The sequence below is a fragment of the Eublepharis macularius genome, chromosome 7 (assembly GCF_028583425.1).
Source record: "Eublepharis macularius isolate TG4126 chromosome 7, MPM_Emac_v1.0, whole genome shotgun sequence".
Classification (NCBI taxonomy): Eukaryota; Metazoa; Chordata; class Lepidosauria; order Squamata; family Eublepharidae; genus Eublepharis; species Eublepharis macularius.
Window position 1 is genome coordinate 123,301,420 of NC_072796.1, and position 27,504 is coordinate 123,328,923.

General features: G+C 42.9%; 1 protein-coding gene across 1 annotated transcript; it reads right to left on the minus strand.

The window, feature by feature from the left end:
* Nucleotides 1-671: 671 nt before the first annotated feature.
* On the minus strand, nt 672-25,626 carry TNFRSF11B (TNF receptor superfamily member 11b). Its single transcript, XM_054985356.1, has 5 exons — nt 25,536-25,626; nt 12,068-12,437; nt 6,862-7,032; nt 4,882-5,106; nt 672-3,054 (listed from the first exon to the last, which is right to left on the minus strand). The coding sequence occupies exons 1-5, from the start codon at nt 25,563-25,565 to the stop codon at nt 2,666-2,668; spliced, it is 1,185 nt and encodes a 394-aa protein (XP_054841331.1). The 5' UTR covers nt 25,566-25,626; the 3' UTR covers nt 672-2,665.
* Nucleotides 25,627-27,504: the final 1,878 nt, after the last annotated feature.

Consider the following 27,504-nt stretch of genomic DNA (forward strand, 5'->3'; position numbering starts at 1 on the left):
AATGCCCGCTCAGAGCGGTTTACAAAGTGTGTTGTCATTATCCTCATGACAATCACTCTGTGAGGTGGATGGGGCTGAGAGAGCTCTGAGAGAGCTGTGACCGACTCAAAGTCACCCAGCTGGCTTCAAGCTGAGGAGTGGGGAATCAAACCCAGTTCTCCAGATTAGAGTCCTGTCGCCCTTAACCACTACATCAAACTGGACCAGCACATTGAACAGTATGCAACGCATGATAAAATAGTATCGTGCATACAGCAATCAATGAAAGAAACATGGATTACCCAAGGTGGGGTTTTTTACAAGTTTTTCTCCCCTCAGAGAGGCTCTGGGAGTAAGCCTAACTGAGTTATGGGAAATAGCCAGGGAATGCGGACTTTGAAAAGAGAGAAGTCACTGAAAAGCATCTCTTTCCTTCTTATTTCCCCCTGCAAATTCTCCCACCTGCATTATGAGGCTGTGCCAGTTTATTCGTTCAGGGACTGATAGCAAGATCTTGGATATTGTCGTTAGTTTTCCATTTCCTCAAACGTTCCTCTACTCCCCAGTACTTCCTGGCCCCAAAGTCTCAGAATCAATCTGCCTAATCTAATGATAATGATCTATAATATTTCCTTCAGCAAATACATACGTTCATTTTTGGATGGCAATGACCAAAGAAACAGATAGTTGGCTAAACTGGAAAAAAATGTAATAGCTTTATTAAACATGATCAAAATCCACTCTGAAAACCGGTCATTTAAATACGGTACATTCATTTTCTAAGACAGTATTTAATGTAACATTTTAATGTTAACAATACACTTTCACTGTGTGACCTTTTTTTAAAAAAAAAACTGACTAAGGTAGAAAATACACTCCCAAACAATATCACAACCTATACAGACAAACCTAAGAAACAATCTTTAAAAATCCACAGAAGAATGAAGGGAGGATCTATACTTGAACTGTAACAGGCATGTGGTTTATAAATATACCTCCTCATTCCTTTTAGCTTGAATATAGACAGTGTTTCTTTTCTAAATGTGAGGATGGGTAGAAAACAAATGACAGTTTGGGCACAGGATTCTGCCTTGTACAGCGTCAGGCCAATGGTCCATCTGGCTTATTGTTGTGCGCTCTGACTGGTAGTGGCTCTCTCGGATCTTGGCTGGGAATGGATCTTTCCTCATATTTGCTGCCTGGGATAATTTAGTTGGAGATGCTGAGGACTGAACCTGGGACCTGCTACATACAAGGTATGTGAGCTGACACCTGGCTGTGGCACCCATCCATGTGGCATGCTCTTGTGGTTTAAAAAGGATCCCACATGGCCATTCCAGCCCCTTAAAGAATGCTATCCACAGCACTCTGTCCACGCATCAAAATGGGCATTACCTCGTCTCTGCCCTATGCAAGATTGCACTCTCTCTATATGGTGCCATTTCATGTCAGTAGAAAGGACCAAAGACTTCAGTAGTAGGTCACATAATGAGATCCAAAGGCTTACATTCTGCATACAAGTTTGCAAAAGGCAATGCTATTTTTAAAGGAGGTGCTTTGCCTACTTTACAATAAACTGAAATATTGATGATGATGATGATAATAACATTCAATTTATAGATCACCCTTCAGGACAATTTAACACTCACTCGGGGTGGTTTACAAAGTGTGTTATTATTATCTTTACAACAATCACCCTGTGAGGTGGGTGGGGCTGAGAGAGAGCTGCAGCTGACCCAAGGTCACCCAGCTGGCTTCAAGCAGAGGAGTGGGGAATCAAGCCTGGTTCTCCAGATTAGAGTCCTGCCACTCTTAACCACTACACCAAACTGACTCTCCAGATACTTCTGAAGAATAACCATATCTACTCTAAAACATGGTGGCTCTTGTTTCCTACATGGTTGCCATACAGGATATTTTATCAGCAGCTCCTTAAATCCCACCTTTCAGCACAGAATGTAAGGTGAAACTCTTCAAAGGAGGTTTCCCATCCAGGATCTGACAAACCCAGACAAGCCAATAGGGTTGGAGGTGCAGGTGCTGTCATCATGAGCGTGATGATGTCACTTCCAGGGAAAACTTGGAAGTAAAGTCAGTAACTCTTAAGAATTGCCAGAATCCAGTGATTCCTAGGGCTACTGTTATCGATTCCAGATTTTCCCCCGAAGTGACATCATTATGTTCACAACACTGGTGAATTTTTGTTTTTCCCCTGCCAACAGTGCAGGCAATGGGAGCTTGGAGCAAGGAATCCCCCACCCCAACTGAGGAGTTGGCAGGCCTACTGGCAAGGTTACTCTATAAGGTGCCTTCCAATCATTCACTAGAACCATAGCTTAGTAAGTTGCTATCTGTTTCCACCCTTAGTCTCATGATGTTGCCATTTAAATTAATAAATATATGTAACATTCTAGATTTCAGTGAATATAAATAGCAAGAATAGGTCAAACCTCTTCTGGCATTTGTTGTTGTTTTTGCACACCCACAGAATTCACTGGGAGTTTTGGATGTACAAGGGTTCCAGAACAGGATTTTAGTGTTATAACAATACTAATCCAAAAGGTCTGAGATGGCTCTGAGCCATCCCAGCCAGACATATAAATAAGCTTAATACAGCAAAACACCCCTCCCCATTTAATTATTACTACTAGCAGCAAGTGAAGGATGAAAGAGAAGGTAGAGGAAACTACGCTGATTTCCCTTTCACCAAATGGACCTGGTTCCCCAGCATTTCTAAGAAAAACTTTTGGTATAATTTTTGCATTGTGACACTACGGAGAAACTTGACCATCTTCCTGAGACCTTGAATGGTTGTCTTGGGGAAGTGATATGCTTTCAGGTGCTTCAGTCCATACATCAGTCCCTTGATGGAGTCTTGGTCTCTGTTCTTTATTCTCCACAAATTGAGGAGTTTGGGAATCTGCTCCGCCGATTTGCACACCTTCACAATACGCTCGTTCTCTTCTTTACTAACTTTTTCCCCAGGTAAATTTTCCATCAGCATTTTCAGCTGCTCAGGAGTAACATTGAGGTGGCCGATCTGTTTTAAGACACTGTTCTCACAAAGATCAATATCTACAAAAGACAAAAGACAGGGGTTTGGATCTTTTCATGGATAAAAACTTTCAAGGTTCTCAAATAACACTGACTGTTCACTGCTCTGCATAGGGCACTAATCTATCTAGAAGAGTGGTATATAAACACAGTTGTTGTTACTACTACTACTACTACTACTACTACTACTACTACTACTACTACTACTACTACTACTACTACTACTTCTGCTGCCACTGCTGCTACTGCTACTGCTACTGCTACTACTACTACTACTTGTATCACTTCCCTCCTGCCACCTTGGTTGATTTAGGCCTTTGCTTAAACTGGTTACTTCTTTCAAAGCTACCTTACGAACTGCAAATAATGAGGAGAACCCAGGGAAATACAGTTTAATTAGGATGTTGCTCATCATTCTGTTAGCAATCTTTTCTTTCTTGCAGAACTACAAATCCCAGGGTCCTTTAGAGAACACTGTGGCAAATTAGGCTGTAGTTCAGTCACGCCCACATCATTGCTGAAGCTGACACTAAGAATCTCTCTACCCAAGACATCTGGTACGTGTTCTCCAAGTGTTGGGTGACGCCATGTTTCCTGGGAACTGTAGTTTTAAAAGAGTTGCTTGCGATCACTGTAAAGAGGAGGGTTGAAAATACAAGTAAAATTAGGTTAGAAGCATTTTTCTAGTGTAGCTTATGGGTGCAATCCTTTAGTCACCCTGCCCCCCCCCCACACACACTCTGCCCCGGATGGAATCTGCCGGGGGGGGGGGAAGGAACTTTGCCAGGGGGGGAAGGAACTTTGCCGGGGGGGGGGGGGAAGGAACTTTGCCATTGTCTCCCTCCCCACTTCCATGCACTCTGGGTGGAATGGCAACGTTCCTCTCTCCCAGCAATCTTTTGTTGCTCTCTCTTTGAAAACTTTTATTTTAAAACCTGGCAGATACCATCTAGGGTGAGAAGGTGGGGGGACTAAAGGCTTGTGCCCATAAACTACACTAGAAAAATGCTTCTAACCTAATTTTGCTTGTATTTTCAACCTTCCTCTCCACAATGACTCTTAAAACTACACTTCCCAGGAAACATTGCATCACCTGACACTTGAAGAACACGTGCCATATGTCTTGGGTAGAGAGACCCTAGGAGATCTATTCGCCATCAGTCTCTCCCCCTCTGCCCCACCTGGCCTCTGTTCTGTTGACATCTCTTCTTCCAACGCCACATTACTATACTCACCTACCTGCACACACATGCACACACACATCACTAGCACTTATACAAAAAGGCAGACTTTAGTATACTTTCCCATCTGAAGGCCAATTCACATGACCTTTTGCTATTTGACTCCCATGAACTAATAGTCACCAAATCTATGTTTGGGATTCTCACAATCTCAGCTATTCTCGGTGCATAATTGGAATATTTACTGGAGGAGGAAGGGAACGTGTGGGTAGAGTGTAAGTGTGCACAAATTTATGTTCTTGGGTGCCAATCTATGTTTTTAGAGCCATAGTGGCAGATAGAAGGGGCACTCAAAAATCAGGTCTACTCAGAGGTAAGCCCTATTTTATTCAAAGGGGCTTGCTTTGAGGGAAGTGCCCACAATCTATTCGTATGACTGTGTAATAATCTGGGCCTTATTAATACTAGCCAGCGGCAAACGTCTCATGTGAATTGGCTCTGAGACTGAGGGCCAAGCTACACATGACGAATGACACTTGAACGGCAAGTGGATTGAGTGAAGGGCAAGTGAACAGGGAGAAATACACTTGCCATTCAAGTGTCATTCGTCATGTGTAGCTTGGCCCTGAGAAGGGTTGCTTTAGAGTTCCGCTACATGAAGCAGTACCTTGTACAATTTTCATAACCATGCTGTGGTCTTTGTTCTGCTGCTTCCACAACTTCAGGAGCTGGAAGGTCTGCTCCTGCGGGCTGTGCCTTTGTTTAATCTTTTCTAAAGCTTCTGCAGTGATGTTCTTCCCAGGAAGGCTGTCTGTTAATGAGCTGAACCAGTCGGGGGTGAGTTTTGTAGGAACTGCAAATCTGAAGAATGCCTCCTCACACAAGGTTACATCTGAAAAACAGTCATAGGTAGATTGAGTTTTCAAAACTTGACCAGACTTAGCCAATTACCCCCTAAGTGCATTAGCATTTCATCCAAAAGAGTATAAAATTCTCAGCATTATTTTAGTCAGGTATATGTGGCAATGGTGCAGTAACTATACCACTAACCACACAGTGTGATGTGATGGCATTGCAGCTCAAGATGACCAAGTTTCAAGTCCAACACCATCTTAATCACCACCAACATCTCCAGGGTATAAGCTTTCGAGAGTCAAAGCTCCTCTGGTTATTTACTCTGGAAATCTTGTTGGTCTTAACAGGCTAATAGTCTTGAATCTTGGTCCTCTTCTGCAGACAAACACAAGTTCCCACCTGAGAGAACTTATGTGTAGCCAATAATGACTCCATGAAGAAGTCTGAGGATAGTGGTCAGGGGAAGGGTTACAGGCCCTTCTCCTTGCATGCTGTGATTGTAAACTAAAATAAGCTGGTACATGACCAGGAGGCATAAAACTCCCATTGCACGTATGAAACAAAGTCGTTGTATTGTTCTCCAAGAAACACAAGGCCTTTATAGTGCATAGATGAAGCCTTAAGCTCTCAACATTCAGTGGTCCCTACATAGAGTTTTACCATAGAGTTTCTGGTGATTCCTAGAGCTACCCTATGGCACGTCCATTTTTTTGGAAGTGACATGACACTGCATTTTAATTTTTTTTTTAATTAAAAAACTTCTGTTGCTACTCTAAATAGTAGAGGGCAACAGGAGCAGGGGCAAGCAAGGCATCCTCTGCCCCTACTGAGGGAATAGGTCCTCTACTCCTACAGCCTATTCAGTCCTTTTGGATTGAATTATAAAAGGAATATTATAAAAGAAGAGGGGGGACAGAAGAGTGATTGACTAGGATGGGAAAGCCTGAGGAGAAAATATATAATTTAAAGTGATTTTTAAATCCAGTAAACAATGAGGGTGTTTGAATATTGGGAGGCAAAGAATTTCAAAGAAAAAATGCTGAAGGGGAAAAGACAGAGAATATATGAAGGAACATTTATGGATGTTTAATTTCATTTATTTCCCTCCAGAAGAACATAAGAATGCTTCATAAGACCATTTTAGTTCCTACAGATAGCTCTAGACCCTCACGTATAAAATATGGCAATGGCAGCCACTTTCCCCTGCTTTCAACCGGGTGTTTGTTGTTCAGAAGGATAGATGGAGGTTTCATTTTTTAAAGCTAGAACTAATCTAAGTGTGGTATGGTGGTTAGAGTGATGGACTAGTATCTGGGAGACTGAGGTTTGAATCCCCTCTCTGTCATGGAAGCTTGCTGGATGGCCTTGGGCCAGGCACCAAACTATAAGTGATGCCTGACACTAGTTGGACACTTGTCAGCTTCCCTCAAGTTTTGATGGGAAATGTAGGCAGCTTGGTGGAATGTTGGACAAGTGACAGTTGAAAAGTCCATTGGACAGCAGTCGGAGAGCCAAGCTGCAAGACCAGGATGCCTACATTTCCCACCAAAACTTGAGGGAAGCTGACAAGTGTCCATCTAGTGTCAGGCATCACTTGTATTTTGGCTCCTAGTCTAACCCACTTCATAGGGTTGTTGTGGGGATAAAATAGAGAAGAGGAAAACTATGTAAACCATTTGGAGTCCATTGGGGAGAACTGTACTTCCTTATCTCTGTACTTCTTTATCTCAGTCAACTTCAAGTTAGACCCAGCAAAATTCACTAGTTTGCCCATTTTAAATCTCATACGCACCGATTACGCATTGCTGATCTGATTTACTGTTTTTTTCTCCCTGCCATACATTGTCCTCTTTCGCATCTCTGCTCTGTGACTCAAGTTTTTGGCAAGCTGCTGTGGATGAAGATTCATTGGAGAAATAGCCTTCTGGACATCTCTCGCAAACAGTATCAGTCCAAGGGGTACCTTAAGAAAAATAAAGCAAAGTTAAAAACACTTGGCAAGGACTTCATATATAGCGCTTCAAAGGATTTTATGCACTGTAAAAGACATCAAAGACTGAACTCAAAAGCATTCAGATTTCCATTCTTCAGACAATTGTTTGATTTGTATATCTTCAAAAGGTTTATCTTTTAAAGAGGAATATTTGTGCCCCAGCAAAAATTTATTGATTAATGTTTTAACTCTCCCTTTTATCAGATTCTGTAAGAAATAAACCCACACTTTCAGAAATGCCATGTGGTACAGGCCAGGTTTGTTTAGAATACAGCGGGGAAATGGCATTATTTGAATGCTCAAAAAAAAAATCACTGCGCATAGAAAATTAGCATGCCAGTGAGTAGGACTTCTTCTTAGCTTTATGTGCGGGCAGTTTTTAACAAGGGGAGCATCCAGATATGCCATTTGGCCAAGTGAAAGATTCACATCATACATCATTCATGTCATGAACATGCACCAAACTTGTCAAAACAGAGGGAATGATGTCAATTTCTGTAGTGATTAACTGGTAAAAATCAAAGGGTTGGATCCAGCCAGCTTTTCATTCCATTTCCCTTCCTTACTATAGCCCTCCCCTTCCTCGTGGCTTTTGTCTACACAGGTCCCACGATCCTCTCAGCATTGTTTTTGGTAGTTAAGGGGGACACTTCCTCCCTTTTTTAATAGTGAAAACCCGAGTTGGATCCAACCCACTGTCTGACCAGGGCTTTTTTCCAGCTGGAATGCGGTGGAATGGAGTTCCGGAACCGCTTGAAAATAGTCACATGACTTCTGCCGACTTCTGAATCCCCTCTTGTGTTGTTCGTGGAGGTTGTCTGTCCCCTACAAGTTGTATTTTAGAAGGCTGCAATGGAAGGCAGAAAAGTTGCTCTTCCCAGACAGAAATGCCTTCTGTTTGCAGACATTTTCAATGGGATCCAAGACAATGGTTTTATATTTTATTATTGTATCTTTGTTGTTAAAATGGTGTTATTGTACGCTGCCTTGACAACTTTGCTGAAAGTTGGGATATGCATTTGTATATTTAAAATGTGGATGGACAGATAGATGGACGGACGGACGGACAGACGGATGGACGGACGGATGGATGGATGGAAGAATGAATAAATAGCTTTTCTCCCCATGGGTATACATGTCGAAACCATATTTTCAGATTTTTTTTCAAGAATTCTTCCAAAGTCTTTTCCCGCAGTGCAGTCACATCATTGAAATCAGCCATTTGGATAACTCAGCAAAAATTCTTCCTTAAATCGGGAGTGCCAAGTTCACATTTCAGGCGATGTATGTGGCATGCCACCTAAAGGTTATAGCCTGCTGGATGCTTAATCAACCCTGCTGCTGCTGCCCATCTGGAGTCACAAAATGAAGGGTTTACCAGGCACCTGGTGACCTGTATTTCATGGCTGGTATGCCGCAGGCAGCCTGGAGGCCACAAATCTGACAGTCCCACTTTATATCCATTCACACCAGCTCTATTTTCCATACATAAAAAAATAGTAGAAGTAAAATATTTCTTACTTTCCCCCAATCAATTTGGCATTATGCGCATTTGTGCATTTCCGCGGTAAATAACACCTAGCCTGCATTTAATTGATATAGATTTAATGCAGCAATGAAAGTATGAATCTATAGATAAATTATGCTACAGGATACACTAAATGAGTTTCCAAAGGTTTTAGAGGTAACCAAATGCTTACTAATGTAACAGAGGGAAGATTACATATCGATTCTTGTTCTTTTTGGTTGGCAAGATTTTTACATAATCCTTCCAAATACAATGCTAATATTTAATAAGACAAAACTAATGTAAAATTAATATTTTCTTAAACAGATATTATAAAGCAATTATGTTGGCAAATATTGTGTACAGATGAGTTTTCAGAAACGTGGACAGGAAAGGATCAGCTCTTCCTGTAGGAATGCTCCCCCTTTGAGAAGTTCAAAGAAGATGAGCACCAGGGCTTTTTTTCAGCGGGAATGCGGTGGAACGGAGTTCCCGAACCTCTTGAAAATGGTCACATGGCAGGTGACCCCGCCCCCTGATCTCCACTCGGCAGCACAGAGGGCAATCTAAACTCCCCTCTGTCTGAAGATCAGGGGGCGGGGCCACCTGCCATATGACCATTTTCTCCGAGGGCAACCCACTGAATTCCACCACCTCTTTTCCCAGAAAAAAAGCCTTGATGAACACCATGTTTCTTTTCCAAGGGAAATGATGGCAGGTATCCTACCTCTCCAGTGCATAAAGTTTGAAGCCTGCTTCTGACTAAGGAAATGTCCTCCAACTTAAGGGGCTTTTCCTCCGATGGAAGAGCCACTTAAACTAGAGGAAGGTTTTTTTAAGCTGGAGGAACTTCATGTTTAGACATAAGCATCAGTGAGAAGTCTCTTTCATATGCCAGTATGATTAATTAATCAAAAGGTGAGATCTTAATGTCTGAAAAATGGCGTATCAACATAGCAGATGCCCTCACCTGAATAGCCCAGGCAAGCCTGATCTCGTCAAGTCTCAGAAGCTAAGCCTGGTCAATCATGGTTAGTTATTGGATGGGAGACCTGCAATGAAGACCAGGGTTGCAGAGCCAGGCAATGGCAATCCACTTCTGTTTGTCTCGTGCCTTGAAAACCCCAACAGGGGTAGCCATAAGTCAGCTATGACTTGATGGCACTCTCCACCACCAACACCAATAGTAGATACTTCAAAATGGTTCCACAAGGAGGCTATTGTTACTATGAAGGTTGATTCAAGGTTTTCATGTACACATTTGGTCAGAGAAGATTCAATGAATTGTAACTTTCCCTGCAGTTTATCTTTTCTAAATAAACATGTCTTCTTCCTTTTACTTCTTACAAGGACTTCTCCTAGTAAAACTTTAACTTACATGAATTAGTCATTATCAAAGGAATGTATTTAATATTTTATGTTGGAAATACATTGTGGGTTCTTGTAAACATCCTTGTATTTCATATCTGAAACATTCCTCAGCTAAAGTATTTTATTTTGTATGTGACTGTAGTTTGTTGATATATTTTGTATATTTTAAAAGCTGAATTACGAGAATTCTCCTGGAAATACTGGAAGCCACTCTAGGTATTTACGAGCTAATATTTCTCTCGGTATTAGGATATATGAAAATATTGTCCTTTGCAAAAATACATCAGAAGGGTGCAAATCTTGGCAAGAACTGTAGCTTGTAATTCTGTTCATCCCAACTAAGTGATAGCATCAGTCTGGGCCGGGTCATTTGTGAGATGATATATAAAGGGTTAGTGTTTGTGTGTGTGTTTTGGAGATGAAAACTTTGCTTAATTTTTTTAAAAAGAGTTTTTCAGTAACACAGTTGGATTTCTGTCACTGGAAAACATAACATTTAAAGAAAAACACACCGCTGCTATAGTCCTTATCCCTTCTAGAAATACAATGTATTATAAGCTTGTCTAGCAAGGGAATAGTCGGCTGCTTTTTTATATTGATAATGGCTTCTCTATGAGTATCCATTTATGACGCTGGTAATTAATTACTGCCAGAGATTTGCTACGACTCTGCTGCTACACTAATATTGTTATAATTACTCTCCGGGTGCTGTATCAGTTAACACTTCTGCTGTTTGTCAAGGTGCACAGAGGCCTGGAACAGCATTCTTCCAAATGAAAAATGTTATTAGTTATAACCCATAAATACTGCATCCCAGATAATGTCCCTGTAAAAGAGTACAATCCATCATGTTTCTCATTAGAATGCAATTTGCTGCTGCCATTAAATTACCCATTACAGTAAGAGAAGAACATTTTGCCATGCTGAGCAACATTACTGTTGGCAACAGTCCAGAGAGATGTGAGGAGGACAGAGGACTTCCCCCCCCCCCAAGAAGCTTTGCAATAAATTTAGTACCCTCCAATTTCTTCCGGGCACCATCATTTCCATGAACTCTAAACTCCAAAATAGTGTTTTTCCCCGTTTGTTTTTTGAACTCCTAGACAGTCAAAATAGAAGATTTACTGAGCCTGCAGCAAAGCTATCGTACCTGGTTGATGGGTAGTTTTAGTTTCCTGTGTCACAACTTGCCAGGTCTGCTTACCAGACTCGATACTGGACTTGCAAACAGGTTCACAAAAGTTACCAATCTCTCCCAAAACATCATCATTCCATCTCTATCATAACATACTTAGGCATTTATGTCACATGGACATTCTGAAATAAATCCAGGGCTTTTTTTCAGCTGGAACGTGGTGAAACAGAGTTCCGGAACCGCTTGAAAATGGTCACATGGCTGGTGGCCCCGCCTCCTGATCTCCAGACAGAGGAGAGGTTAGATTGCCCTCCGTGCCGCTGGAGCGGAGCGGAGGGCAATCTAAACTCCCCTCTGTCTGGAGATCAGGGGGCGGGGCCACCAGCTATGTGGCCATTTTCGCCGAGGGTGATTTAAACTTTTAAAAACTCCCCCCTTGTTCCAACTGACCCAAAGTGACATCATTGGTCCTGGGAGTATGCGCACACTTTGCACACGCATATGTGGTACCAGGGGCACCACCTCCTGCTCAGAGTTGCCCCCTGTGCTGGCAACCCACTGAGTTCCACCACCTCTTTTCCTAGAAAAAAGCCCTGAATAAATCTAGAATACCCCCTTTTCCAATAAAAAAACCCCTAAAAGTAACTGTTCTTCGCCACCCATGAGCATCTTGGTTTCTGTTTACAGCTCAAACAGATCTAGATTTATACACAAGTGAAGTAAACCACAGTTTAGGATTATGCGGGAGCTCTAAAAATGACAGTTTTAGAGTCTCAGAGCCAAGCTACAAGTAACGCCTTACATGGGTTGGACACTTGTCAGCTTCCCTGTAGTGGAGCTTGGCTGTCCATTACAGCTGCAAGACCAGGATGCCTACATTTCCCATCAAAACTTGAGGGAAGCTGACAAGTGTCCAACCTGTGTCAGGCGTCACTTGTAGCTTGGCTCTCAGCTCAAGTGACTCAACTCAGGACTTGAAAATGGCCACATACCTTTCTCAACAACTCCAAACCCTGGAGGGCACTTTGTGTGCTTTGCGCAATATTCCAGTTCGAAGTACCTCCCTTCAACGCATTCACAGATACGCTTCTGGGTACTGCTGCATTCTTGCCTCACAAACTGCAACTCCTGGCACACTGCACTGCAGTAGAAGCATTCGTCATCGAAGTTCCAGTCATCTTCATAATGGCCTTTTGGACACGGAGCACACACAGTCTTTGATGTCTCAGTGCAGGGCTTTTGGACGTAAGTCCCAGCGGGGCACTGGTCACACATCAGTTGTCGTCCGCTTTTACGGTCATAAAAGGGATGCTTTGGAGGAACAGTCTCTTGAAGAGTCGATTTCACAGAAATGTCCAGCAACTAGCAAAAAAGATGCAAGACACTTAAAAAAAAGAAGAAAATACAGTGATGGCATCTAAAAGTCATATCTTAAGGCTTCTTTAATTTTCATTTGGGATTTTGTAAAATGCAAGTCATCCTTAGACTCCACCTGGGGAATAAATGCTGGGGGTGTACATTAAAGAAAATAAAATTTTAAAAGTTGTCAACATGGAAAGTACGTCCACATCAGAATTAACATAGAAAATGTGTATAGATTAGTGTGTTGGTAGAGAGTGCCCTCAAGTCAGAGTTGACTTATGGCGACCCCTGCTGGAGTTTTCATGGCAAGAAAATATCAGAGGTGGTTTGCCATTGCCTGGCTCTGCAACCATGGCCTTTGTTGGAGGTCTCCCATCCAACTACTAACTAAGGCCATCCCTGTTTAGCTTCTGAGATCTGATGAGATCCTGCTCACCTGGGCTATCCAGGTCAGAGTGTATAGATTAGTACACATACTTATTATGTGCATGTACACATATACTACATGTGTGCATTTCTATGCGAGCAAAACCACACCAGAGCCATGATTGGCTGCTTTTTGCCTGATTATGCATGTTTTCTATATGTGGAGATGTGTCATCATATGTCAATCTGCACATGAGTTGGGTATAAATTCGGAAGTGGATGTTGCTTCTAGCTGGCATCTTATGGGCCATATTCAGTGTGCCTGTTCCACACCATAGTGGCCCAGTAAGGCATTAAAGAGGTTTTTTTTATACCATTTCATTCCTATGGAAAAGGAGCAGTTCAAGTCCATGTTATTTTCATATCCATTTTATTGTATTACCTTATGCATGTTTAAGACAACCAAAGGTATATATGGGAATCTTGGCTTACCCTGAGATCTCAGGAACTTATCAAGAGTCCTTGTTAAGAAGATCAAAAATAGGGGACAAACTTCCTTTCCAGGTTCTCCACCAACATGTAGACGGAGAGGAATGTGAGAAATGTTTCACAAGAAAATAAAACAAAATCCAGCGGCACCTTGAAGATTAACATTTATTTCAATATGTGTTTTTATGAGTCTCAGCCCACGTTGTCAGATAGATATGTGAAGGAAAATTGTACTGGGAAATGTTATGGAGAAAGTTGGGGAGGGTCAAGGCTTGATGTATCTGCGTATCTATGAGAACCTCTGGCCACCCTTAAGGGGCTTTGACTCTTGAAAGCTCATAACCGAGAAATCTAGTTGGTCTTAAAGTGCTATTGGACTCAAATCTTGCTCTTCTACTACAAACCAACACAGCTACCCACTTGAAACTATCTTCACCATCCCGTATGTGTTACATAAAACTCATTCTGTTGATTTATGACAGGAGGACTCACATCAGGCCTTTCGATACCAGCTCCTCCCTTTTCCCCTTACATTGAGATTTACACCTAAAAGACTAGTGGTGTAATTCACACCAAGCCTTGACTCCTTCCCCCCTCCCCCGTGCAATCTTCCCCACCCGATTTCCCAGTATATTTTTTCTTCACATACCAATGTAATGAAGTGGAGTTGCGTTCATGAAATAAGTGTTGTAGTCTTTAAGGTGCCACTGGACTTTTGTGTTATTTTTCTATGACAGACTATCATGTTTTACACGGCGATCCTAAGGATGCAAGTCCTATTGGTAGGGTTGCCAAGTCCTCTCTGCCAAATGTTGGGATGTGGGAGTTGCGAGAACTTACCGGGGGCCTACGGCCATCATTGCTGTGTGATGATGATATAACTTCCAACATGACCTGAAGGTGATGGCACTGTCCCAGGGTTAATTCTTTAACTATCAACCAAAACCATAACATTTTTGGCCAGTTACACTATATTTTTGGCTGATTGTTAAAAAAATCAGCCCCGGCACATCGTCATCATTTCCTGGCCATATCAGAAAGTTGCTGGGAGATTGCCTGCTATAACTAGGCACTTCAACAACCAACACAAGGGCTCCTCTAGAGCTGATGCAAATACTATCACAGAAAGACCCCCCACACACACTGGAGGAAAAACACAACTTATATAACTTCTATTTATATGTATTTTTTCTTATTTTCAAAACTTTTAGAAAAGCGCACAGTGCTGAAAGTGTTATATATATAAATTATGAATAAATATAATAAATATCTGTACACTATACAAAACCCTTTCTCACCATCAGTGCCAGGATTTCTGGTGCCCGCGGCAGCCCCCACGTGCGAGTGCACACAGTGTACGTGCATGCCTCTGGGATGCGTGATGATGTCACCATGTGATGACATCATCACACAGCAAAGTTGGCCCCATTGGCCGGCGGGTGGCTAGGACAGCGCGCGGAGGCTGCCCATGCTCTGCACGCCACCCCAGCTGCCTGCCGTGCCTGGCCGGTGGCTACTGTGCCCGACTGGGGGCATGTGGTGGTGGCGGCGGCAGTGCAGGGCTGGACAGTTGCAGCAGCTGCGGGCCAGGCACACCAGCTCCATGGCGCACGCCTCCACCCCCGGCACCCCTTCTGGCGGCCCCTCCGGTGCCCCAGCACCCATGGTGCCCGCCTCACCACCTCAATGGTGGCGCCGGCCCTGCCCTTTCTATCAATACATACAGTATAATCATCCATTAAGAAGAAAAAGTTCCTTTTTGGTGCAATGTCCACAGGTCCAATTGGTGAGAAATTATCACAAAGGACTTCACTAAGGTATGTAAGCAATCACCATTCTGTTCTTCATTATTTTAATCACTGTTCTTTCTTTTTTACAGATGTATATTCTGCTGTCAGGAGTGGATTCTTCCAGAGGAACAACAAAATTCCTGTCATAATCTTGCTGCCGTACAGCGGAGCCTAATGGGCATTGCCAGCATACCTATTTCCCGTTTCGTAATCCAAACTTTATCAAAGGCTCATCAGTCCTAACATCCAAGCACTTCAAACATTCAGTCTCATATCACCAAGTTGGTAAAAATCTGACAGTTTATCAGATCTTATGTATAAATATAATTTATAATTATATAAACTATAATTTATTTATAATTATAGAATTTATATAAGTTGTGTTTTTTCTCTGGTGGGGGGTCTTTCTGTGATAACCGGGCACTTGGCAAACCTACCAGGGTTCAATGGAACTTAGATATAAGCTGGGCTTTTTTCAGGGGGTAAGTACTGATACGGAGTACCAGCAGCTCTTGGGCATTTAGGTCTTGGGCTGAGAGGGGAGAACATTAAGAGTATTGGCACCTCTTTTTTTGTTTTTAAAGCTCTGGATGTAAGTGTGCTTTGGACTGCAGCCTTAGAGAGTACTCTTGTGTAAGCAGGAGACCCCATACAAATGGAGTGTTTCTACAGAGTATTTTGAGGTATGGTATAATAGTAGACAAGATTCCATGGCAGGTGTGCAGAAGCTTTTTGGCAGACAAATTAATGGAGGGATAGCTCTCTGAAGACAGCAAGTTGGAAAACTGTTGCTGTAAGGCATGCCAAGCACTTCTCAGGGGAGAAGCTAGGACAGAATTAAAATGACCTTCTTATACCCTTCAGCAATATCGTATGGCTAGCAAAAACACTGACAGGCTATGCAACAATGTTATGAAATTACTTTTAAAAAGCTACGCACGAACATGTCATGCTTTTCAAAAAATGTCTGAAGATGGTTTGTACAGCCTCTATTTTTTTAATCAGAAGAGGAATTTAAAATGGAAATAAAATTATACCCCACTCTTTCTGTGATCTTCAAGTGGCAGGCAAAGAGCTGTTTGCTCCACTCTGTTATAACTGGTTTTACAGCTGCTTGTTTGTCATCTTGCAGTTTGCTGTACACACACACACACACACTCTCACACTCACACTCACACATGCCAGCCCATGAAATACAAGCAATTGGATGACAGTGCAAACAGCCCAGATTCCTTCAAGCATCTGTCACACTCTTATGTAAGTGAAGAAACTAGTTTTTCAACATATCACAATATTATAACGCGCCGTGGCCTTTGAGGTTTCATATAGACCACAGAAGAATGTTTGAATTTACTGAAACAGATAAAGCAGCCTCTGTTTTGAATTCCAAACACATACGGAAATACTTTTTTTTTCTTTTGAAAACCACTGCCAAGGTCTGGATGGGATCCAAGGGCAAATCTTTTGCATTCTGCTGTTTGCTTTTCTGCAGAACATAAGAACGTAATTATGTTCAGATCAAAATCCATCAAGTCTAGCTGGTGACTAGCTAGTGGTAACTAGAGATGGGCACGAACAGCAATACGAACTAAAAAACCCCACGAACAGCCCAATCTGCTGTTCACGAACAAGCTGTTCATGAGGCCCCATTCTAAACAAACAGGTGGTTGTTGCAAGCCTTGTTTGTTGCTGTTCATCAAGCCAGACAGTCTGGCACCTGCAGTCAATTCCCTTGGCAATTTAGGCAGGGATTGTCTGAACTCTATCTGAACTCCTGCTGTTGTCCTGGAAACCCCAATCTAAGCTCAATTTAGCTTGATTGGCAGGTCTTCCTTCCAAGTGTGGACTGAAGCTCCAAATTTGTTACAAGAGGAAAAGACCAGGGGGGAGGGGGGCTCCCAGCTCTGTCTTTCAGGGAGAGACAGCTGCTGTTAGAGAGACAGGGTGAGTGCATTGGAGCTTGAATTTTCTTTGTGTGTGGTGGGATAGGGATCTACCCCTTCAGGTTCCAGGGTTGCTGCCAGGCTCTGGGGCCAAGCTATTATTTATTATTGGCACCTTTCCTGCTGCCTGCTCAGGTAGGGTTTCTGGGAGTGGTGCGGTAGGGATCTTGATGGCTGGAGGAGAACCTGCTGGCCCCCATGAACAACAAACATGTTCATGAACAGGATCATGTTCGTCAATGTTTGTTGTTTGTTGTTCGTAGATGGCAATGAACAACGAACACCATGTTCGGGTTTTTTTCTGTTCGTGCCCATGTCTAGTGGTAACTCACATGCATGAAATGAAGTTGATCTCCCCACCACCACCACTTTGTTCCCATTCCATTGTTATGAAACAATGGGTTAGAATCAGTCAACTTTTCCATTGAATCTTATCCAATTCCCCTTCTTATTGCCAAACTCCTATCACATGTGGCTTTTGTCTTTGCAGTTTCCTTGATCTGCAGCGTAGCCATTTTATTGGTCAAAGGGAATCCCTCTCTTCCCTTTGTCGCCATTGGAAAAGCAAGTTGGATCCACCCAATATCTGTGATCTTTGATATTCCATTTATTTATTCGATTTTTAGCCCACTTCCCCGCAAACAGGCTCAGGGCGAGGTACAATAAAATGTTCAATGAGCATTTAAAATATATAAACATATATAAATAAGATTTAAAATAAAAAAGCATAAATACATAAATACCTAAAACAGCATATCAGATGGGGGCCCCCTCCAATTCCCCCAATCTGAACATAACAAACCAAGAGGAGTGGGTGGGGGGCATAGTTTGATAATATTCTGGTGACAGCACTTATGGGGGGCAGATGAGTTTGTCGTCCCCCTGGCAGGAGACCAGTAGGGAGGCAGCTAAGCAATCACAAAGTCAAAGACTGGCCTCAACCATATGCCTGGTGGAACAACTCCGTCTTACAGGCCCGCTGAAAGGAAATAAGGTCTTCGTGGGCCCAGGTGTCCTCCAACAGAGAGCTCCACCAGGTTGGGGCCAGGACTGAAAAAGCCCTGATCCTGGTCGAGGCCAGCCGGGCCTCCCTGTTGTAGTTAATTTATTGTAGTTAATTTATTATTTACTTCATTTATACTCTGCCTTTCTCCTCAACAGAGACCCAAAGTGGCTCTTGTCAGCCTTCTCTCCTTTTATTTTATCCTCACAAGAACCCTGTAAGGTAAATTAAACTGAGTGTGTTGTCTGGTTCAAGGTTACACAGCGAGTTTCTCTGGCAGAAGTGGGGACTTCAACATGGGTGTCTCAGATCCTAGTCTTACACTTTACAGCACACTGGTTCTTAAGAGCCATTTGTAGGCCCATCTTCTATGAATTTGTCTACTCCATTTAAAAAGTCATATGAAGTAGCCTGCAGCCATACAACAATGCATTCCTTTGCTTGCCATGACAAATGCAAGGGCATTCATGAAAGAAAATTTGTACAACAGTTTTCAGACAATAGTTTTCATCACATCCTTGACACCCCACCCCATTACCATTTCCCATAAACACAACAAAAAGGATTTTCTTTTAAAAATCATTAACTAATGTATCATAGTAATATATCAAAAAAGAAAGATGGAGAGTGACAGCTGTGGAGGATTTAAAGAGGTGTGGAGGACTTAAAGAGGCATAGAAAAGTTCTTCCTTTCTTCTAGGTTTCTTGGCCTGGTATGTTGTTGTTCTTAGTTACGGTGAGATGCGTCCCTAGAGCAGTGAATAATAGCAAGAATTTGGACTCAAGGAAGACAAAAAATATTTAAATTCTTGCCCATGTCCAATGCAAATTGCACAGAAGCACCAGTTAAGCCAAAAGGAGAACCTTTCCTCACATTCAAAGTGTTTCACAGGCATTATATTGGTAACTCTTCCAATGGCCCTATAAGGCAGGTCAGCATTATGAGTTCCACGTTGCAGATGCTAGGCTGAGAGGTGAGAGCTTGCCTAAGGCTACCAGCATCATGACAGGTGAGAGCTGAACCAGGGACTGGTTCACAGGAAGAAAAAGCAGAACCTCTGAGTATGAATGTGGAGAGAGGACAATTTTCACTAGTACATTTAGAGACAAGTCTACAATCTAATACACACTTACTTTGGAGTAAGTCCCATTGAATACAGTGGGATATACTTCAGAGTAGATATGCACAGGGTTGGGCTAGTAGTTGGCTGTAATTAGGTTTAGTTCTTGGGTTGAAGGAGCTGAGATTCCCCCACAGGTAGAAGGTCAAGCTGTAGCTGATTCCTCCTGGTCATATCTAATAATCATTTTCTGATTCACTTTAAGCTTTTTGTCCACTAGAGGATGCTGCAAGCCCTAACGATTCATGAGATATTTTGTAAACTATCTTCCACTTCAGCTGTTTACTTTGATGACTCTTTCAATATGGTATATAGGGTTCAAAGGGTGGCAGAGAACCTATCGGAGCCCAATTCTAGCATCTGTGTTTATAAAATGGCCACTTTTTAGAGATGCATTCTGAATCACTGGGGGTGCATTCCCCCATGAACCAGAATCAAAGTGGAAGATACTTGATATGCTCCCATATGAATCTGTCCAACTTTATTTGCTGAGGCGCCTGTCTGATCACATTTTCAGAAGAGAGATGACCAGAAAGAAAGCATTTTTGTAGCATGCAGAACACGCTTATCCTAGGTGACCCCCCCCCCATCCTTGTTCTTCTCATCTTCAAGTGCCAGATTAAATCATTCCTACTTGGCCAGCCCGGGGCATTTGGCTGATTGCATTGATTTGTGTGATTTGTTCCTGGATTTTGTTTCTCCCCCTTTCCCAATGATTTTAACTCTGTTATAACTGGTTTGTCAGTTGCTGGTTTGTCATCTTCCTATTTTTTTAAAAAAATGTTTTATCTTGATTATATTGTATTGTTGGATTTTGCTTCTACTGTTCACCATCTTGGGAGACTGATTGGCATATATATCACTAAAGTAAGTAAGATAGAACAGTGGTCCTGCTCATGTACCACCAGTAGGATGCAGAAGTAGTCTAGATGAAATGCCGGGTTTGCTCTTCCTCAGAGACGAACTACACGATACAAATGACACATGAACGACATGTGAACGGACTTACATGTGTCTCCCCATTGCTTTCCTGTACACTCGCCAGCTCGGCCAGACTGCGCTTGATCCCGTGTCTGTGCTGGCATGGGTTTCTTCTGCATTCTTCCAAGATGCAGGAATGGTATCCCATCATGCGCCGCCAGTTTGCACATGCTTAAACCATCCCCTGTAACCATCCCCTGTCCCCTGTTGCCTGTCTGTGGGCCAAGCTACACATGACGAATGACACTTGAACAGCAAGTGTATTTCTCCCTGTTCACTTGCCCTCCACTCAATCCACTTGCCGTTCAAGTGTCATTCGTCATGTGTAGCTTGGCCCTGTGTGGGAAGAAGGAAGTGGAAGCAAAACAGAATCACCACTCTGCAACGGCTACTCAGTGATATGGTCCGTGGACACTTGTCAATGTAAACCACTTTTTTGCTGACACGTGCACAGAGCAGAGACACGGACATGAGTTCATTGGGGTAAAGGAGACATGGGAAGGCGAGGAAAAAACCTGAATCTGGCCGCTTGCATAGACTCATGTAATTCATCTTGTCTAGTTCAGCTTTCAGTCTGCGTTTCACCTCCAAGTACAATGTGACGTCTCCTTCCAACCCTACCTGCCACAGATCATCCCTTTGGCTTTCTAGTAGAAATAACAGAATGCCAATAAACTTTGGAAAAAGTGGGCTTTTTGTTGCATCGTGGTGAGATTTAGTTTAATTTATAAAGTGATTGGTGGGAAGTAAGATACAAAAGGATGAGAACCCTCTGCACTAGAGTATACTTAGTACAATCCATGTCCCCAACCCATACTTGTCTTGCTAAAATTACCTGATTCCCTACCACCAATTTGGTAATCCATTTAATAATAATAACAACATTCAATTTATATACTGTCCTTCAGGACAACTTAACACCCACTCAGAGCAGTTTACAAACTGTTGTTATTATCCTCACGACAATCACCCTGTGAGGTGGGTGGAGCTGAGAGAGCTCCAGAGAGCTATGACTGACCCAACATCACCCAGTTGGTTTCAAGCGGAGGAGTGTGGAATCAAACCCCTTTCTCCAGATTAGATTCCTGCCTCTCTTAACCACTACACCTGAGAAACAGGAGATTGGAGAGAAGGGTCCAGAGGAAAACCATAACAGTTCAGGTGTGTTCAGCAGGCCTACATGCATTTGACAAAAGTCCTTATGCTGTAATAAATCTGTCTATAAGGTTCCAAAAGATTTTTTAGTTGTATAGGCCTTCTGCTATTTACCTAGTCAGCCAACCATTAATAGTGTTTTTAAAGGCAGAAGTTCTGTGTGATAGCTGACTGTGGTTACTCAGAACCTAAACATATTCTATTATCCTTTCATCCTTCCCAGGCCCACCTGGGATCAGATGTGTGCTGTGAGTTTCCTGATCAGGACTCAGTTCCCTGGGTTGGGACTGTGGTATGAGGGGAGATGAGGCTCAGGCCATCTCCCGCATGCCATTTTCCCAACCTGAAAGGGCACCAGGGGGCCACTATTTGCCCTTAACAAACGTAATAGGTACAAGATCAAAATGGGCAGCCATGTTTGTCTATCTGTAGCAGTGGAAAAGAGCAAGAGTCCAGTAGCACCTATAAGACTAAAACAAATGTTGTAGGGTTAGGGTATGAGCTTTTGTGAGTCACAGCTCACTTCTTCAGAACTTCAGAAGAACTTCAGAAGAAGTGAGCTGTGACTTACGAAAGCTCATACTGTACCACAAATTTTGGTAGTCTTATAGGTGCTACTGGACTCTTGCTCTTTTCTGCTATAATAGGTACTGTGAGCTACATGTACATTTCCCCAGAGGGGTAAATAGCAGTCCCCCAGGGTTGTTTCAGGGCAGGAAAACAGAGCAATGGGAGAGTTTTGCACTCTCCCTCTCTGTGAATCCTGGTACCAATTTGAGTTGGGGACCACGTACCAGAGTTGGGGACCGCGCACCAGAGCACAGCTGATCATCACAAAAGGGGCCAGGCCCAGGGAGGACGTGAGGATAATGCAATGTGTGTTTAATGAGAAGGTGTGTCTCCACATGCTCAGGTTTGCACTTATGTTCTTTCTCGTATTTTGGGGACAAGTTCTGAATGTATGTATGAAGCTATGAGTACCTCAAAATTAAAAGCGAAGTGTGACTTCACATTTCAAATGAAGGGTGACTCAGATACCCTCCATTTAATAGACTTTGGAAAGGAGGTCATTGTTTTTTCTAAGGCTGCCTGTTGCTCTACTGAGCGTGGTTCATACTGCCCTACAAAGATAGTGCTGAGTTGACAAGTGGTTAAGGCAATCCCCATGCGTAATAATCCACCCACTCCTCAGCTGAGCAAAATTACAACACGGAGTCCTAAAGCTTTTGTGGAAGCGGGCCATGTTTCCCGCATGGACTTTGAGTCGTAAACGGAAATGCATCTTTGCTTTTTTGCAGTACAGCAAACACTACTAGAAATGCGCTACATGTGGTTTTTGTACTCGGTCACTGGAATTCAAGCAAAAAGCATAAGAGAGAGAAAAGCAGTTTTTAGGCCATTAATAATCTCTGGCAAATATACCTTATGATTACATTAGGGTTGTTTATTTTTAGCAAGCAAATGTAACAACAACCCACCAACCAAACAAGCTTTCTCAAATCAAGGCAAAATGAATAGACTATAAATTAGGGGCAATTTTTATATTATGGCTACCATTCTGAAGGTTTACTTATTTATTAAAAGATTTTTATCCTGCCTTTCTATGCAGATATTCAAAGTGGCTTACAAAGGGTAACGAACAATTTGAAAAAATGTAACTAAAAGGATTAAAAAGGTCTTAGGACAATCCTTTGTAAAGTGGTGAGCCTTGGCTTTTCACCCTCCGTGATTTTAACCATGGGTTTTGACCAGGCAAAACAGACCATAAAACAAAGGATATTGGACACTGAACACCAGCTTGATTTAGGGAGGGGCCCTCCTTTTTTGTCCCCTATGAACACCAGATATACAGTCAAGCCGGCTGCTTATCTGTCCCTCTTGGAGGTGCGTAGTCACAGGGGGGCCTTTACACTCGCAAGGCGTGCTGCACTCCCCTCTGCTGTTTTAGGCGGGCGGTTTAACAGAATTCCCTACGAGAAAAGGCTGTTATCTTTGGAAAGGCCCTGTCCAATATTTTTAATTCTTACAACTTTCTGTCTATATTACATATGGATTGGCTATTTTTTGATCCACTGATGTGAAGAGCCAATCTTTTCTTTCAGTCCTAAAATAATGCTGGTGGAGTGACTCCAACCAGATTTTTCACTCAGAGCCAAGCTACAAGTGACTTTTTTCACGTGGAGAACACTTGATTGTTTTCGCAAGTTTTCCTGGGAACTGAAGTCCGAATGTCCTTCCCCTCTCTGTTAGAATCACTGCCTGAAAAGCCAGAGAAAGCCAGCGGCAGCAGCTGCTTTTGCAAATCGTTCCTCCAGTCACCAGCCTGCTGCTCTGGAGAAAGCCACTGTGTCGGTGAAGCTCCCCGGGAGCAGGACGCCCAGGGAGAAAGTAGCAACTGCCCACCCCCAAACAATTATTGAGAGCCCTCTTGTCCAGCAGGCTTGTGACTGGAGGAACGATTTGCAAAAGCTGCTGCTGCCGCCGGCTTTCTCTGGCTCTTCAGGCAGTGATTCTAACAGAGAGAGGAAGGACACTCGGACTTCAGTTCCCAGGAAAACTTGCAAAAACAATCAAGTGTTCTCCACGTGAAAAAAGTCACTTGTAGCTTGGCTCTCAATCTTGCCTAACTCTCTTGCTTTCTACAGCTATTGTCTCATCTGGATTTGGCTCATGCAGGTGTCAGGAGGATGCCCAGCATAACCTTTTTGGGTGGCCAAAGGGGATCTTTCCTCCCATTTTTATCAGTAGAAAATCTCGGAGGATCCACCCCAATGATAAATATGTGTAATCCCGAAAAAGTTTATTCGTGCCAGCAAAAAATCTGCTGGGAATTTTTCCTGCACGCTGGATTATATCCAGAAAAGTACAGACCATATGAAAGCAGAGGACTGAAAAAACGTCTTGTCCCAACAGTTTCTATATGAATGACATTCACAATTCAATCTATCACAATTCAATACACCAACTATGCATGGGATACAAAACTTACAAACCAAAACAAGCATTGAAAATTATTTATCAGTCCTCCCTCCTTTCTAAGATGGGATATATTGAAGAGCTCCTTGACAGCATCAAATATTTTTTCTAGCATCATACATTGTTCCAAAGATGCAAGTTTATTAGTCGCATGATAAAAATTTTCCATAGCAGCATTAATATCCCAGCTTAGCCCAAGTTTGTCAGACCTTCTGAAGCTAAACAGAGTCAGCTATGGTTAGTGCTTGAATGGGAAACTACCAAGGAAGTTGAACACTGCTGTACAGAGGAAAGCAATGGCAAATCACCTCTGCTCATGTGTTGCCTTGAAAGCCCCATGAGGGGCTTCCATAAGACACTTGCTACATGATGGTACTTAATTGTTTTTATTAAAGATTTTCTACTGAGGTCAATTTCAACAGTAGATTTTGATTTATAGCTCATCTTATACCCAGGGTGAGATCTGATTTTGAAAAATGGATCCTTTCTTACCAGGGGGCATCTAAGAATGGAGAAAAGAGCAAAAAGCATAGAGTAAATCACTGATGGTGGGTCCACAAATGGTATCCTTGATGCTCAATGGAGCTCTGTGCAAACGGGAACTTTCCTATTCTTGCCAACATCAGAGAAAGCTGTGTGCACACAATGGGAATGGAAGTTTCTCTGACATTGAAGATTCGCAGTTGCAGTAGGAGCCACACAAAGGTTTGGATTGTGGCTATTTAAATACATAGGATCCAAGCTCAGCAGCAGAATAGAAAATCCCAGACTCGGGGCAGAATCACAGAGCTGGGAACAACTTCTGCCCTAGACATTGAAGAATCACTGCCAGTTAGAGTAGACAATGCTGGGCTGGATGGACCGATGGCTTGACTTGATGTAAGATAGCTTTGTGTGTTCGTATTAGAGAAAATTACACATCTCCATCCAGTTCCAGCTCCTGTCCCTTATTAGTCCTGTCTCTTGCTGACACTGTTAGATGGCAACGTTTGCAATGGCTTTAATAACATCATATGGAGGTTACAGCTATGAGAGTTCAGTGATTCGGATACCTTTCTAAATGTAGCTGTTTAATGCCGCCGCCCCCCAACCTGAAACTGCAAATACTCCATTCCTTGTCAAAGCCTGGCTACAAAACCCCCATTGTGCTAAAAAAGAGCAAGCGGAAAACACCCAACAAGGAAAACATAGCAAGCAGAGAACAGAGAGAACGGTATCGGCAGTCTGATCTTGTCAGTTCCAAAGAAATCATTTGTCTCTGGGCAAGGACTTACCACAAGCGTGCAGCACAGGAACTTGTTCATTGTGGTTGCTTTTAAAACCTCAGGGCTCTGGGAAGGCAGGCAACCAGGCAGTTAGGAAGCGCTCCAGTCTTGTAGCAGCTTGCTATCACTGCCCCAGCACATTAAATGCCTGTTTATATATCTATCTACGGTGGGTGCAACAGGAAACCTTGGCAGAGTATTCCCTCCCCACAATCAATTTCACTCTGATTTTTTTTAAAAAAGGAACTTCTAGAAGTTGATGATTTCATGCAACTTCTCTCAACACTGTTTAACCACAAGCTGAAGGGGGGGGATACAAGAGGGAGTGTCAGGATCCGGTCAAGCTGAGGGTTAACTAATTACTGTCTGTTACCTCCACCTCCACTGCACTTCTGCCCACTCCTTTTCAGGGCGAAGAGGGGGAAACTCAAGCAGACTTCCCTCAAGGAGAACAAGGGTGAGTTATTTGCAGCCCATCTGTTACAGACATGAAGACATAAAAATATCCCGCTGACACCGAGTGTTCCAAATGCCTGCCAGAGATCTGTTGTTGAAACTCTTCCTTGGCCTTAAACTAGGAAGTACAGAATGCTTCCCCCCCCACTTTGTAATATTTTAAAAACATTTTATCACCTGTTCCCACAGTGCTTGTGTTTTCAAATTGTAGGTAAAGGTGAAGGTAGTCCCCTGTGCAAGCACCAAGTCATTACTGACCCACGCAGGGACGTCACATCACGACATTTTCTTGGTAGACTTTTGTTACAGGGTGGTTTGCCTTCCCTAGTCATCTACACTTTACCCCCACGAAACTGGGTACTCATTTTACCAACCTCAGAAGGATGGAAAGCTGAGTCAACCTTGAGCTGGCTACCTGAGCCTAGCTTCCTCCAGGATCGAACTCAGGTCATAAGCAGAGCTTGGGCTGCTATTGAGAGGATAAAATGGGAAGGGGAATACCATACGTGCTACAAACCTAGCTTCCGGCAGGATCGAACTCAGGTCATGAGTAAAGATGAGCACGAAGAGGGGAAAAAACGAACACGATGTTCGTTGTTCGTTGCCATCCACAAACAGGGATTCACGAACATCGACGGACATGACATGTTCATGAACATGTTCGTAGTTGGAGGTTCGTGGGAGCCAGAATGGCCCCCTTGGGACTTAGATGAACTTGAGCCGGGGAAAGGAGAGGCCATGGGTCTCCCCCTTTCATGTCATTTTCTGTTTACGGTGGCAAAAACTGGACTGTCTGCTGGAAGCTACTTTGAGGGGTTACAAACTGACCTTCCCAATGTCCAATACCCACCAAATTTGCAGGGGACACAGTCCTCAGTTTCCTCTGAAGACCCCCCAAGTTTCAGAGATATTGGACCCTGATCATAGATTTAGAGGAGTTAGCCATGTTAGTCTGTAGTAGCAAAATCAAAAAGAGTCCAGTAGCACCTTTAAGACTAACCAACTTTATTGTAGCATAAGCTTTCGAGAATCACAGTTTTCTTCATCAGATGCATGGAGGGCAAGAAGAAACTGGTCAGATATATAGGTGGAGAGGGGAGGGAGGAGTAGATGCAAACAGCAGCTTCTGATATGGAGATCAGTTTGCTTCTGTTAAGGAAGTCAGTTACTTCTGATAATGAGATAACCATTCATAGTCTGTATTCAGGCTGGGATTGAATAGAGACTATGAATGGTTATCTCATTGACCTCTCCTCCGTGAATCAGCCTAATCTCCTTTTAAACCCATCTATGCCTGCGGCCATCTCTACATCCTCTGGCAGCAAATTCCACATTTTAATCACTTGGTGAGTAAAGTAGAATTTCCTTTTGCCTGCTCTGAATCTACTGCCCATCAGCTTTAATGGGTGCCCTTGAGTTCTAGTATTTTGGAAGATGAGAAAAATTCTCTTTCATGGCAATCCTGGGTTTAAACTGGTGTAACTCTCCTTAGGACTGCGCTTTAAGTCTGTCTACGCCGTGC